Below are 14,366 nucleotides of genomic sequence, written 5' to 3'. Positions count from 1 at the left end.
ACAACATTAAATGTGAAGAATAAGTAACTGACCGCCTGTTCTTTATTCCAGCATACAGCATGTGTATGGAGCTCAGCATCCTCCCTTTGACCCTCTCCTTCATGCCAAGTAAGATGTGTTTTATTTGTGTGCTGTGCATGCATTAGAGCGTGTCATAGCATGAATCAATATAAAGGAATCTAAAATGGCAATGTCCAGAGTGGTTAAGGAGTCTGCAATGAAAAGGAACTTTTTGGACACCTCTGTTGCTTTCTTGTGAAAGCAGGGATTATGTAAAAGGCCAGTTGATGTTTATTTGGACTTGACTTACACATTTGTGTGATGCCTTGGCTATATCAAAAAAGGCATTGCATCATAACTGTGTTTTTAGTTTCATTTTTAGTGTATAATATTTCATAAAACTAATAATTATCTGAGACTTGCTTTTGCGTGGCTAATGCATGGATTTTGAAGTTTTCGTCACGGTTGGTGGATTTTCATTTCTGTGGTAGTTCTTTTCCTGCATGATTAGGTTTCTGTTCAGAGACTGCATGTTCAATCATGGTAATGTCTATAGAGGGTTGTTTTTCATTTTCAGTGGAGTTCGAATGTGTTCAACCTGTAATGGAAGAGTCCCTGGGATAGCAATGCGGCTCCAACTTCACCATTCTTATGTTAATGTATTTTTTTAAGACGAAAGACATTGGACATGTTTTTTGTGCGCCTGCTGTTTTCCAATTTAATGTGGCGCTGCTGAGTTTGGAGAACCTTATGGGAAGCTCTATTGGAATGGAACTATTTTGTGTTAATTTACACAGAAATAAACATGTCTCAGACTCAGGGGGCACTTTGTGAAAAGGTCAAATTTAATTGGTTTTGTGCATTGGAATCTCTAAGAGCCCTTTAGAAGAGATCTGGGAAAAGGATGGAATTTGTGTTGTTTATATTATGTGTGTTTAAACTCTAGCTGTCTTTCTCCATTACTCTGTAAATATGCAGGTATATATAACTAGGAGCCATATTGGTTACTGCCTGTAGTCGTGCCTATGATTATGGTCATATGTAGAATGTTTATGTACATAGAATACAACATTACATGAATTTGTTAAGGGTATTTCTATTCAAATTGACCTTATTTTCTCCTGTCCTAGTTTAATCAAAGCTGGAAACAAGCCACCACTGACACCAGGTAAACCAAAGAAAGCCACCACCTTCCAGGAGTTTGAGAGCATCACCAGTGATGCATGGGATGTTGGTGATGATGATGATGAACTGCTCGCTATGGCAGCCCAGAACCTGAACATTGAGGTTGTCATGGAGACTGCCAACAAAGTCATTGAGAATCACAGCAAGCTCCAGGAGCGACAGCTACAACAACAGCTGCTGCTAGACGAGGTGTTTGAACCAGAGGACAAAGACTTAGAAGAAGAGGTGGTCCAGGAGGATGCTGAGGAGGTCGAAGGCGATGAGGAGGAAGAGGAGCATGAAGAAGCAGCCGAGACCGCCACAGAGCTGTCCTTCAGCTCTGAGGCCGGCTCACACAGTGACAGTCGCCTTGTGAAGTCCTTCAGTGAAGCCCCCATTGGCTCTCCAAAGGGTCAGTATCTGACTATGACGCTTGCCTCCAATTTAGTTTTACATGATGTATGTACCAAAGAAATTACATCTCTTTTTTTGTCCTGTTGTAATGAAGCCTAGTTTGCTAGTAGGGCGATGATCGATGACACAGTGTTTTGACCTTAACAGTTATCTCTTTGGAGCCTTGACTAGGAGGGGAGATATTGTTTGTTCTCCTCCTGCTATATCCTAGAATCAAAATGAATGCCCCCAGCTTCACCTCCATAACGGAAGAGGGCTGTTTTCTGTTGCTGCGCTACTGCTCTGCGATTCTGCTAGCGTTGGTTAGATGGATGGCACAGATAATAAAGTGCCTGTCGATCTGTTCTTACTCAAGGTCCCCCACATTTTCAGCATTCAGCCACCCTCACTGGCCTGGCGTGCTAGCTTCCAGCATAAGTGTTTGTCAGGTACAAGTGTCTGTGATGAGCATGAGATGGTACTAGTTCTCAAATGCGCTTTGTTTATACATCATGCTTGCCAAAAATGGCACATCTGGACTTAAAATCGATCTTTGCACAACAACTGTTTTTGATCTGGTGTCCCAAATGTTTGATGGTGTGCCTGCTGATGTGGAGGCTTCAGCTTGTTTAGCCTTATTAGATAATAGCAGACAGAGAGGCTTTCATTGCTGTAGCCTGGACCGTTCAGTCTAATGGACATTACTGGTGTGCCGTACTCAGACCCGGGTGTTCAGGCCATCTTGCCTTGGGCCCCGCCACAGCTTAGTAATTGCACTTAATGGGATTGGTAGCCTGGGTAAATAGTTTTGGATCCAGCTTGAACATGGGCATTTGTTAATGCGGTGCATTCTGTTGCAACTCTGGGCCATGATTTCAGAATTCTGTAACCCTGTTGGCATTTTTGAGGAAAAGGTAACATTTTTAACTTACAGCTATCATAAAACTTTCCTAGTTTGTGACTTACATTAACACAAGTAACTTTTATATTGTACGTTTTCTGAAATATTATGTTTATATGGAAATGATTCAGTAGGCTATGCAGTTTGCATACATTTCCAAAAACTGAAATCTGAATACTGGGTGAAGACTTCATGTTTCATTTTGTTGACAAAGATTCAAAAGTTTTACTAGGATCAGCCTGGATATCTCTTCATCATTCATTATATCAAAAATCCAAAGCATAGTGGCCTCTCTTGATGCTATTTTTTCTTCAGCCAATGCTGGGTTGAATGAAAGTCTTCTTGATGAGGTGAGCTTAAGTGTTGAATCGCAAATTTGCGTTCCCTCAGTTGCCGTGTTGCTAAACTAAACAATATCCACTGAGTGTGATTTTGAATTCACCTAGGCCTAATCATTTGATGTTGTTTTGGAAAGTTATTGCTTGTTCACCAATTATTTCAGTTAGCATTACATTTTCCATGTGTGCATGTGCAAGTGAAGTTCTTTAAAAGTAATCAGTATGTTGCATTAGTCAGCAGATAAGAATTGAACAAAAGCAGAGGGCCATGCACTGTCAAAGCACACTTATTTGTGGAGGCTATCGCTTCAGCATTAAAAGCATCAGGCTACAGGCCCCATCACTTAAGGGCTGTGTTACAGCATCTTGGAAGAGCATCTCTATTGAACATATCTGTCTAAAGCTGAACTTTGTGCGATACCTTTGCCCACATCATAGCCTGCATTGGTGGTCTGATCTGTACTTTCAACTTCAAACACGCGACTGGTGCCCAGTCTCTAATATCAAATGTGCTCGGTGTGGACTACGAGAGCCTGTCAACTAATACGGACTGCTCTGTGTTGCTCTGTGTTGCCTCACACCAGCACCTGCATAGCTTGTTGCTGCAGTTTTATGTCAGACGTGCCTAAGACAGCCTAGGCTCTAAGAGCTCGCCGGGACCCTGCATGCTCTGTGTTGTCAGTTCGGGCAACTCTGGAAGCATGTCAGTATTTAAGGTTTTCAGCTTGTGTTCATGACTCTGATAGTAGTTTAGTACAAGACATGGTTGTCTGTTCTCGCCAGTGAGGCACAGGAGACCATATGTGTTGCAATTGGTTAAAATTGAGTGAACATAAAACATTTTTTAACTGTTATGAATATATCGGTTTAGTTCATCACGTGATCTGGTAATGTCTCATATTCTCATTTAAAGATCTGAAGAAATATTCATAACAGTTTTATTTTGCAATATTTACATGCTTGAATAACCTATACATGTAACAGTATTGTTTTAATCAATCAACTTAAGATTTTAACTGTACCACCCACTTATTGCTTGTTTCTTTCTTGACTTCTACTTAAAAACGGTTATGGGCAGCCATTTCCTTTTTATTATTTATGACTAAACAGTGACTTTTCCAGCTTGTTATACAGCAGAAATGGATTCAGCATCTAAAAATCATAGAGAAACAACACATGAGCTACTCAAAAATGCCTACTGTACATTGTTTTCCAGGGCTATTTCTCAAATGTCGGTCCTGACTATGCTGTGTTTGTTTGTTTGTTTTGTTTGTTTGTTTATGTGATGTGGCGCAGAGCTGGCAGGCGAGCAGGCTCTACACCGGCAGCAGTCCCTGCCCCATCGGCCTGTCATTCCGCTGGTGGCTCGCATGGCTGACCAGAACACCTCCGGCACCCCGGCCATGACTGAGAGGGAAGCCTCCCGTCTGGACAAGTTCAAGCAAGTCCTCGCTGGACCCAACACAGACCTCGGTGAGACCTCTTTACCTCATGTTTTGCCTACAGTTTGAAATGTGTGTGGACGTAATTGACCGTTTTCAGGGCTGATGACTGTCATATCGTATTCTAAAATGCATCTGTTGCAACATGTTATTGAATTTAAACATAGCACTGATATCTAGCTACTAGATAATTGCAAAAAGCAATCAAATCATGCATTCTGAGAGGGCACAGTGAGATCCTGTCAGACATCCTGTTATTGCATTGCCGGACATTATTATGCATTCTGCTCTTGGTGGGTTTTTTTGTTGTTTTTTCACATGGAAAGAAATTTGAATAGTCACAGCATTAGTGTTCCATCTGTGCAACATTATGTCTTTGATAAATCTCGGCACAGACAGTACGTGTTGTAAACCGATGCTATCTTTTTGAAGAGATCAACAGCTGCCGCGTGGGACACTGCACGTGTCAAGCTTTTCTCCGTCATTCAAACTTCCTGCTCTCATGAAAGTTTCAAGGACTCTTGAATCATGTGTCCTCCCTGACTGCTAGAGCTGTCAGTCAGCGGCGTGCTGCGCTGATAAAAGCATGTAAGCAGATTGATAATGAATGGCGTGTGAGGCGTGAGGACAAAGGTGTACGTGTATTTGAACACTGAGAAGTCTGCGCACAAGCCTCCATTGTGTTCTGTCCCATTAGCTGCCCTTGTAGCGTATTGAACATTTCCGAATTGTTCTCTGTGATTGAGCTTGAATGGCTAATTGGAGTACTGCAGCGCTGTGGGGAGCCGGGGAGTTTGGAGCTAAAGTGCATTGTGGATGCCGCCCGCCGCCACCGCCGCTGTCTTGGCCAAGGTGCGCTTGATTGGGAAAACTTTTCTCTATGCATCTCCCTTGGCCGCTGTCGCGTGATGTCACGAGGCCCACTTCAATCAGTATTCCGGTCTCCATAGTGATTTATAAGTGTGTGAGTGAGAGGAGGGGCTGGGGCGCTGGCAGACGCTGATTCTCAAACTGTCAGCTGGCATTACAACAGCCCAGCCATCAGGGCTTGTCTTAATTTAGTTGTTGTCACCTTATTAAATATCTAAACTGACTAGCCAGACGTGGACTGCCAGAATGAAATATGAAGGTAATTCCGTGTACATAATTAAGCCGGTACGAGGGGCCGGTGACAGAGATGGATCAGGCTGTTGTCCTTTGGAGGAGGTCGATGTCCCTGTTCCCCCCACCGTGACACGGCATCCTCGACTGTATGGCGCATTCATCACCTCTGTGGCGAGCGCCGGAGGAAGAGCCAGCCAGCTCGCTCCCACTGCACCAGCCGCCGCATGGGCAAGCAAGCGGGGGAGACGCTGCCCTCTAGTGTACGGCCTGCAATCTTCTCCATGGAAATGTGAGCACAGGCAGCATAGAGCTGTTGAGAAGGAAAGGCTGCCAGTATGTCATTCGTATCCCTTCCCTCAATCACTTTCTGTTCTCAATGGGGGAAAATACCTATTCTGACCTGATGGAGAGTGGATATGACTGTGCAGCTCCATGATGTTGGCTTAGGCACGCTGCTGGTGTGTCCTAATCAGAGAACGTACAGGAGAATGCAACTGTGTTGGCATGGCTGTATCTGGAGTTTGTCAATGGCCAGCTATTTCTCGAGCAGTGAGAGGTCTGTGTGGACTACTGAGCTCAAATGCAGCACTCGGAGCCTGACAGCCTAAAGAGGGCAGGCAGGTCACTCTGGCTATATATCTGTGTGTGTGCTGGAGCACAATGACAGGACACAGTGGCTTTTGCTTTGATATGGGATCAATGAAATCTTGGAGCTGGACTATGTGTGCTACACCCCCCTTTCCCAACCTTATTTTTCTCAAATTTGACTCCTGTCCAGGCAGAGTTGAAACAGTGTTGTTGCAAAACTGGAACTTTTCTGAGCTCGCTGCCAGAATATGCAGGATGGGGAATAGGTCCAAATGCCATTTTGTTTGGCAGCGAGCTCAGAAAAGTATTTTGAAGTAGCGCTGTGATATTGCTCGTGTCTGGACACAAATTTGGCAGTGGCCGGTATTCTTCACTCTGTGAATAGGGGCAAACTTCGGATTAATGGTTTGTCTGATCGCCGCATGCAGGGAGATGGCATGAGGGAGAGTTTAGACTTGTGTCAAAAACATGTTTTTCGGTCAAATCCCATCCCCTAATGCCAAGCACATACCAAGATGGCTTCTTGTCAAAATCCAAATGACTCAGACCGGGTATGTGGGAGTTTGGAGAATGGCGTTCTGATTTCAGTTGACCTGCACCTCAACCGATCTCTCATCAGCACATCGCTTTCTTTCTGCTCTGGGTCTTTTAATGGGCATCTTCTCGATCAGGGCTAAAGCGTAGTTTTGGAGCGGCTGTCCGTGTCACCACTGGGTCAGCTTTTACGGTCTGCTCTTTGAGAACGTAAGAGGATCCGACCAGGCAATTATTTCATGGCGGCAGGGAGGGTTGCCATGGAAATGCACTCTGGTTCTGATTGGGGGTTTCTACCCCTCACTCTTCCCTTTGACGCACTGCTCTGCCTCTCCGTCATCTTTTTTGTATCCTCTCTCTCTCTCTCTCTCTCTCTCTCTTCCTCTCCTCCTCTTCCTCTTCCTACATTTATGCTCACTTCTTTGTAAGTCCTTCTCCTTTTCTGTTCCTCCCTTGCTCACCATTTCTCCTTTTTTGCATGCACCCCTTCCCAACCCCTCTTCATTTCTCTCTCCTCTCTGTCTCCCTCCTTCTCTCCCTCCCTCTCCCCCCTCTCTCTCTCCCTTTCTCTTTCTCTCTCTCTCTCTCCCCCCCTCTTTCTCTCTTTTTCTCTCCCTCTTCTCCCCCCCCCCTCTCTCTCTCTGTCTGTCTGACTTTCATTTTCAGTGCTACGGTTGGGGGAGCTGCGGCTCTGCTCATCTCTCTGCTCGCCTCTCTGCCTCTCATCTGACAATCCTGTTACACAGCAATTTAACTATATTATAGGCTTACTATGGCCACCATTCTGGAGTTAATAGTCAACATCAAGGCCCAGAATGATGGGCTAATTCAATTTGACTCAATTCTGCCGTGTTTTAGATGTGTGCAAGGGTGCCTTTTTTAAAGGAGATCGTGTATTGTGTATGAAAATGGCAGAAGTGCTGATGCCTCAGCATGAATGTTCTGGAAAATTGAGCCCTTCCTAGAGAGGCTGATCGTTTCTATTTCCTGACTTGCATGACCATTTCATTGACTGCTTTTATCCAAAGCGCAGCGAGCGCTGTGATCCAGTGCTGCTGGTGAATATTAAGGGAGTTTTCTGCTGCCGTCTCCTAGCGTGCCACCATGCTTAATAAGCGGCTTCAACAGTCACCATATTTGTCTGACTAATCAGTGTATAGTGAATGGATGACATTGCATATTCATGAGATGGGCTTTTAAGAAACCACAGGCTTTGTGGAAAGCTTGTTTACGCGCTTGTGTGTGTTGAGGTGACCTTGATGACAGTGAACCCAAACGAGCTCAAATGATGTGTGAGTACGGCTCAAAGCTGCGCCCAAGGCCAGGTCTGGTTAATGTGGCAGAGCTATTGTGGTGCCTCAAATGCCACTTTGAGACTTTTTATCTTTTATTCATGTGTGTGTTTTGTTATGACTAGCGCTCTGCTGGCCTCATACCGATGCCCACCCCACCTGTGGCCAGCTCTGTCCACTCAGATGAGACCTGCGACCTGACCTGTGGTCTGTGCGGCAGCCTTGCCTCCATCGGCTCTTTTTGAGTCTGTTGCTGCGTGATGTTGTGCTTATGTAACGTAACATTATTTTGATCACGTTCATCTGCATGATCGATTCCCCATCGTTGGAATCTCTCCCCTTTGTAGGCAGTTCATTTATTTATGCTTTTGTATTTTAGAAAAAGGAACCACAGAAATATTCCACACCATACAAAAACAGCATATGATTACAAGGATTTAATTGCGAGTGTTCTTTTTTGTATTTATTGTGACATTACAATTTTCTCTGTGGCAATGATGGGATTAGAGGGTGGCTGTTCAAGATTGCAGGGTGGCCCACTCATCCATCTCAATGCCAGTGGTGCCACTGGTAGCCCATGTATAAAACATCCCACACTTAGTTGAAGGCATTGAAGTTAAGTCAGCAGAGCCAGTAGCTCAAACTCTTCAGCAAAACTTGGATTAAGTTGCGGGCTGCCAGTAGCCTAAGGGCCTCTAGTTATCAGCCGGGTTAAGCAAATCCTCACAGAGATGTGAGCTGAATGGCAAAGATGGGAAGCTCTTACAACAGACCTGTTTTTTTTTTTTTTGGTTCTCTGGCTAAAACAGTCATTATGCCTATGGAGTAATCATAGGCCATTTGATGAAGAGCCACTTCAGAAGGTACGTCTGGCTGCTGGGGTGGGGAGTGATTAGAGCGCGGCGCTGGAGAGGGCTCGTGTTCGCGTTCGCTTGCCCACCAGCGAGCGGCACGTCTGCGTGTGAACCTCTCCGGCGGCCCTGTGAAGTTGCAGCCAGCGGGACTTCTTGCTGTTGGCCTCCTCCTCCTCGAAATAACAATTCCATTTAACGGGGGGAGTTTGAGGAAAGTTTCGCCGCTCATTTTTTTTTTTTTACGGCTAAATCTGAAAGTTTTATGAAGTTATACGTGAAAATGTGTCACACTGATCTGAGTGTTGTATCTGGTTAACGACGCAACGCCACTGTAAAAACTGGGGAAATTTATAATGCAATCAATTAAATGTGGCTGCACATAGCCGGCAGGAGCCCAGAGGATCTGACAGGGTCTTACTGTACCCTCCCCAGCCACCTGGACTATATTTCATCCCCCTGAGCAGGATCAGGCAATACAGAGAAGTATCTTTTTACAAGGCTCCCATTAGTTTATGAGCCAGCCTGGTGTCACTTTGTCCTTTATTTGACTTAACTGCACCCGCTGCCTTGGGTTTAAAGCAGAAGTTCTAAACTTTTACGGCCGTGGGTAAAGACGCTTGGCAAAATGAAACGCTCATTACCTTTTGGCCTTTTTTGTCTGTTTGGGAGTGTTGTCTAATCTAAAGAGCAGGTCATGGGGAGATGGTCCAGATAATGTCACAACATGGACATGTGGTGCTGATAATGTGTGAGGAGAACACAAGGTGGCCTCTCCAGGCGCTGTGCCTGTGCCTAGACCGGTTTTCCTAACAGCCGAGCAGCCAGACACTGAGCCCAGGTGAGATGTATGTGTTAAGGAGAACAGATGCCGCTGGAGGAGGAAATCCAATGCTGGATCAGAAGGGCTTGGCCCTGGATGATTTCCCTGATCCAGGCTGCTTGTGGAAGTGCAGCCCGGTCCCTGATACCATTTCACTGTGTGACAGCTGAGTGCTTTGAAGAGTGTGTGGGTGTTTGTGTGTGTTCTTTTTCTTTTCTTTTCTTTTTTTTTTTTGCTCCCCGTATGCTTGCATTCTCTCTGACTTGTGTGTTACCTGAACTTAGTGTGTGTGTGAGAGAGAGAGTGTGTGTGTGTGCGAATGGTGTTTGGATAGTGCATGGCGTCTATCTGCCAACTGGAACCTTTCCACTCCAGTTCACCTCCTCACCTGAGCTCTTATGATTGACACCTCCTCTCTGCCTTGACAAATGGGATGCGTCTCCTTCCTCCTATGTTATTTTTTACCCAGCTCTTTTCTCCGAGCCGAGTCTCCAAACAGCGCTAAAAGAAAAGCTCCTCGTGACTTTTCTGTGAGGTTTATTTATTTCTTTTCAAAAAGAAAAACATGGCCTTTCTCCCCATAATGCACTGCTAAACACCACTTGCCACTGTCTGAGATGTGGGGAAGAGCGGGGGACAGAGGGAGCGGATGTTCTCTTTGTTGAGTGGCTGCCTCAACATTGCCGAGGGCACGCGCCACACATTCAGCCAGCCTCTGTTTCCATTCAGAGGAGAATGTGCTCCATTCACTCCCAGCTAAAGATATTATTGCATCTTGCTGCAGAATAAAAGCGGGGACAGGCCAACGTGGTGCAGAGAAAAGCGTGCCAGTGCAAGACATCGCCGCAGCTCTTCAGATGTGGTGCAGACTGAAGAAGAATTGGAGATGGGGCGCTCTCAAAGAACAAGCGCATAACTGACTGGAGTATTGTGCAAAAGCCTTCAGATGCCTCCTTCCACTTAACTCCAGCTATGTCTCAACTTCTCAGCTTATTTTCAGGCTCTACACCATGTTAAAAGAGCATCATTTTTCACAAAATGTCACACTCTCTGAGAAGTGAGACAGCGAGCGTTAATGAGGCGTCATGTCTAATTATGCCAGGACTTTTATGGGGTGTATTTATGTTCCTATTCGCCACCGCACATCCCCCTCCCGTCTAAAAAACGGTTTTAGTTTAAAAGATTGCGGGCTGGCGGCATCAGATCTCGACGCGCGTCCCTGTGAGGTGACAGTGAGACGGGACGCTGGCGATGACGGAGCCGCCGCGCTCCTCCGCTGTGGCGTAATTGGCAAAGATGTAGCGCGTCGGCGGGCCGGCTCACTTTCAAAGCCCTCCGTCAGCAATGCTGCTCGGCGTTTTGGAACCAGCCCCCCAGAGAGTTTAACCAGCAGGTTGGTGGTGAACACACACACACACACACACACACACACACACACATGCATAGTCTCTCTCACTCACTCCCACACACACGCGCAAACACACACACACACAGGCACGCGTGATGTATGGGGGCTGCTTGGCGGGAGCTCCAACTTTTCCAGCTGCTGCTTTAAAAGCTCGACGCGGCGGCGAGGCTGGATGACGCAGGGGCTCTCACTCAGCGTCCAGTGTGATGGCTGGAGAGCCTGCTCTGGAGGTCACCGTCTCCTGGCGCGGGGGAAGTGTAAGTTTGTGTCTGCCTCTCTCCTCCCCGCTGTGAGATTAATGCCAGGCGCAGGAAATATAACAGATAGTTTAATTAAGCGCGGGCCACAAGATTCATTGACTAATTTCTGCAGCTGACAGCGCAAATGAGAGTTCAAAGGTGCGAGCCGAGGAGAGACACCCTTGAGTGGCTCCGGGTGTAATGAATTGAGTGCTTTCCCTATAAAGTTTCACCGTAAAGCCCGGTGTTCATTAAAAGGCGGCCGCTGCTCTGTCAGTTTGAGCTCCAGGCACCCCGGCCTTTCTCTCCTCCCCTTATCTTTACGTTCGGACGCAGCGCAGCCCCAACCTATAGCCGCTGTTCGCCGGCCCCCCTGTGTGCAACGCTGAGCCTCTTTACGAACGAAATCCGCGCGGCTCGGAGCTCTTTGGTCAGTTGAGTAACGCTTCTGTTCAAAGCAATAAGATGCTTTAATGACCGCTAATAATGTTACGAGGAGGTGCGCGGCGCACGGTGGAAGCCGAGGCCCGTGAGATTGGGTCCCCGGTGCCAGTGCTCTGTGTTCCTGTAGCCCAGAGAATAATCAGCTCTGCCGTTTCCAGCAGCTTCATCAGGCCTGTTAGCGCTGCTGCAGCCTGGAGGGGCTAAATAAAGCGTATGCGCTTTGCCTTTGAGGACGCCAGCGCTTATCTACCTGCCGCTGTGCCGTGGGCCTTTTTAAATGACTGCTTCTTGATGGGTGTAGTGCCGAATATCTCGATCTCACACACACACACACACACACACGCACACACATTCTCTCTCTCTCCCCTGTTTCCCCTCTCTGTCTATCTCTTCCTCTGTGTTTCTCTCATGCACTCACTCTCTCTTTTTTTTTCTCTCATGCTGTTTTGCTCTTTTTTATCACAGTGTGTCTCACTCTGTTGATTTCTCACTCTCTCCCTCCCTCGTCGTGTCTGTTTCTGTCTGTGTCTTAGCTTATCTCTCTGGTGGAGGTGGTGAAGGGTTCTAATCTTGAGGTGTTGTACCTACATTGTAATCTAATTATCAGCTTGAATTAATGCTTGTTTTGTAAGGAATGGCCGACAAGAATTTGTGAACTTTGTGAAAGACAGATACCGACATGGCATTGTGCTGATTAGTTAAATGTATTTCTCCTGGCTGTAGATGGAATTGATGCAGCTTCTCCTATTTAGCTGGCTGAAAAATGATCATTTTCCTTTTTTTTGGTCGTCGTCAAGCAATAGAGTTGCTGGCGTTCTGAAAATGTTCTCCCTGGGTGCTATAAATAAGAGCTGGAGAGAACATGGTCAGATGCATCTGTCTTCATGTACAGCGCTATTTCTCACTGCATGCCTTAATTTACAGCCAAATCAGTTGTGCTGCTCTCGTAGCACAGGCGACGGCACAATACACAATTACAGCCCAGAGGCTGCTGCTGCGGCGGCTTGTTGTGGAGTCGTGTGTGGAGCCGGCAAAAGCCTAATAAGCTCGACCTTTTGAGGCACAGCTGGGGAAATTGTCATTGCAAGTAATAAATGCAGCGTGCCCAAAGTAGGTCTTGTGCTTTTGTCTTCTCAGGTGTAGGTGATTGTTCCCACCTCCATAACTGAGATATATCTGTGTGTATGTGCGTGTGTGTGTGTGTGCGCAGTACAGTGCAGTGCTCTCCCCCATGGTGAGGACATTAATGAACCTAGGTGCTTAAAATTGTGCAGTTCTTGGTTCTCTTTAAAAAAAATCTCTGTTTAATTTTGCCGGCGAATTACACTTCAATCAAACATTGCTGTGCAGTGTGCACCCTCAAATATCAAACAGCATGTCACCAATATTAAAACATTTCATTTCTTTATTTATTTCTGGGTTTGTTGACGCAAAATATGTTTGCTCATTTCCATCTGACTGCAGAGAGACCAGACTGATGTGAGAACTGCTCTTTACAGATGGAATCAGTGATAATTATTCCGTTGACGGCAGCTACTGAGGAGTCCCCCCTTAATGAATGAGATTGCTGTTCCTCTGCGTTGGCAGGGCCGTCAATGCACTCCGGACTTGTGAGGAATTCTATATTAGGGCTCATCCAGAGTTTTTATGGACCCAGGGGAGCTCATCTCTGCCCATTTAAAAGTCCAATCTGCAGCCTTTACTGAGGCCTATTCACAATTCACATCAGAGCCCCCAGATAGCCATCTCTCTCTCTCTCTCTCTCTCTCTCTCTCTCTCTCTCTCTCTCTCTCTCTCTCTCTCTCTCTCTCTCTCTCTCTCCCTTGCTCTCACTCTCTTTCTCTCTCTCTCTCTCACTTTTTCTCTTTCTCTCCCTCTCTCTCTCTGTTTCTTTCTCTCCTTCTCTCTCTCTCTGTCTCTTTCTCTCCTTCTCTCTCTCTCTGTCTCCCTCTCTCCCTGTGCCTGTGCAGGAATGCAAATCTGCTGGATGCTGAGGTAAAGCAGGTCAGGATGACTGGATTTGTGAGGAGCGTGTGCGTTAGGCTTTGTCTGGTGGTGTGGAGTATCAGCTTGGCTGAGTCCAGGCATGAGGGCAGAAGGGGCCATGCAGTGTGGCCATGATGACATTGCAAATGCCATGCTGTCACTGAGAATGGGTGGGCTTCTGTGGGAGACTTATGAATGTGCTGCAGTTTTCTTCACACATGATAAATGAATCAGTTGAGTGTGCATTCCTAACATTTTGTCTTTTGTTTGTCTCTCTTTTGTCCTTGCAGAGGAACTGCGGAAGTTGAGTTGGTCTGGGATTCCTCGGCAGGTCAGGCCCATCACGTGGAAATTGCTCTCAGTAAGTATGTGCTTGGTTTGGGGCTTCCTCTTCAGTTCCTTTCAAAGTATTAAGCAAAGGCCAGGTCTTCACTTTGTGCTGTCCTAATTACCTGCATTTCAAATAAGTTTCATAAAGTAACATGAACACATCTTTACAATCTAAAAAAATCTATACAACATTCATAGTGAATAGCATTATTTGATCATTATTGTAAACATGCTGATTAGGGCTGGGATAAACGATTATTTTTTAAACGATTAATCTAGCGATTATTTTTTCGATGCATCGATTAATCTATCGATTCATTTTTTCAGTTCGATTCGATTTCGATTTCGATTCGATTCGATTATCGATTATCTCCCCACTAATTGACTAATTGCAATATATACATGTTGATTTACATATCTGAATGAAATAAAACATTGCAATGCATGTTTATTGCTCTTAAAATTCCAAAATGAAAGACTATGCAAGTGCAAAGTAATGCATTCTAAGTCAGAGGTAGCATTCAATAAA

At 45.8% G+C, this 14,366-nt stretch overlaps 1 protein-coding gene across 3 annotated transcripts in view; it reads left to right on the top strand.

Annotated features, from left to right (window-relative positions):
- tbc1d22a (TBC1 domain family, member 22a) overlaps positions 1 to 14,366 on the top strand; it is a 91,004-nt gene that overhangs the window by 1,224 nt on the left and 75,414 nt on the right. For all 3 annotated transcript variants that reach the window (XM_062518131.1, XM_062518132.1, XM_062518130.1), the window contains exons 2-5: positions 52 to 108; positions 1,131 to 1,576; positions 4,093 to 4,269; positions 13,798 to 13,868. In XM_062518131.1, coding sequence (XP_062374115.1) covers positions 52 to 108; positions 1,131 to 1,576; positions 4,093 to 4,269; positions 13,798 to 13,868 — 751 coding nt within the window. The remainder of the gene's footprint in view (positions 1 to 51; positions 109 to 1,130; positions 1,577 to 4,092; positions 4,270 to 13,797; positions 13,869 to 14,366) is intronic.

Source organism: Sardina pilchardus, chromosome 17, assembly GCF_963854185.1.
Source record: "Sardina pilchardus chromosome 17, fSarPil1.1, whole genome shotgun sequence".
NCBI lineage: Eukaryota > Metazoa > Chordata > Actinopteri > Clupeiformes > Clupeidae > Sardina > Sardina pilchardus.
The sequence above is the reverse complement of the archived record's forward strand: the minus strand, read 5'-3'. Positions and strand labels throughout refer to the sequence as shown.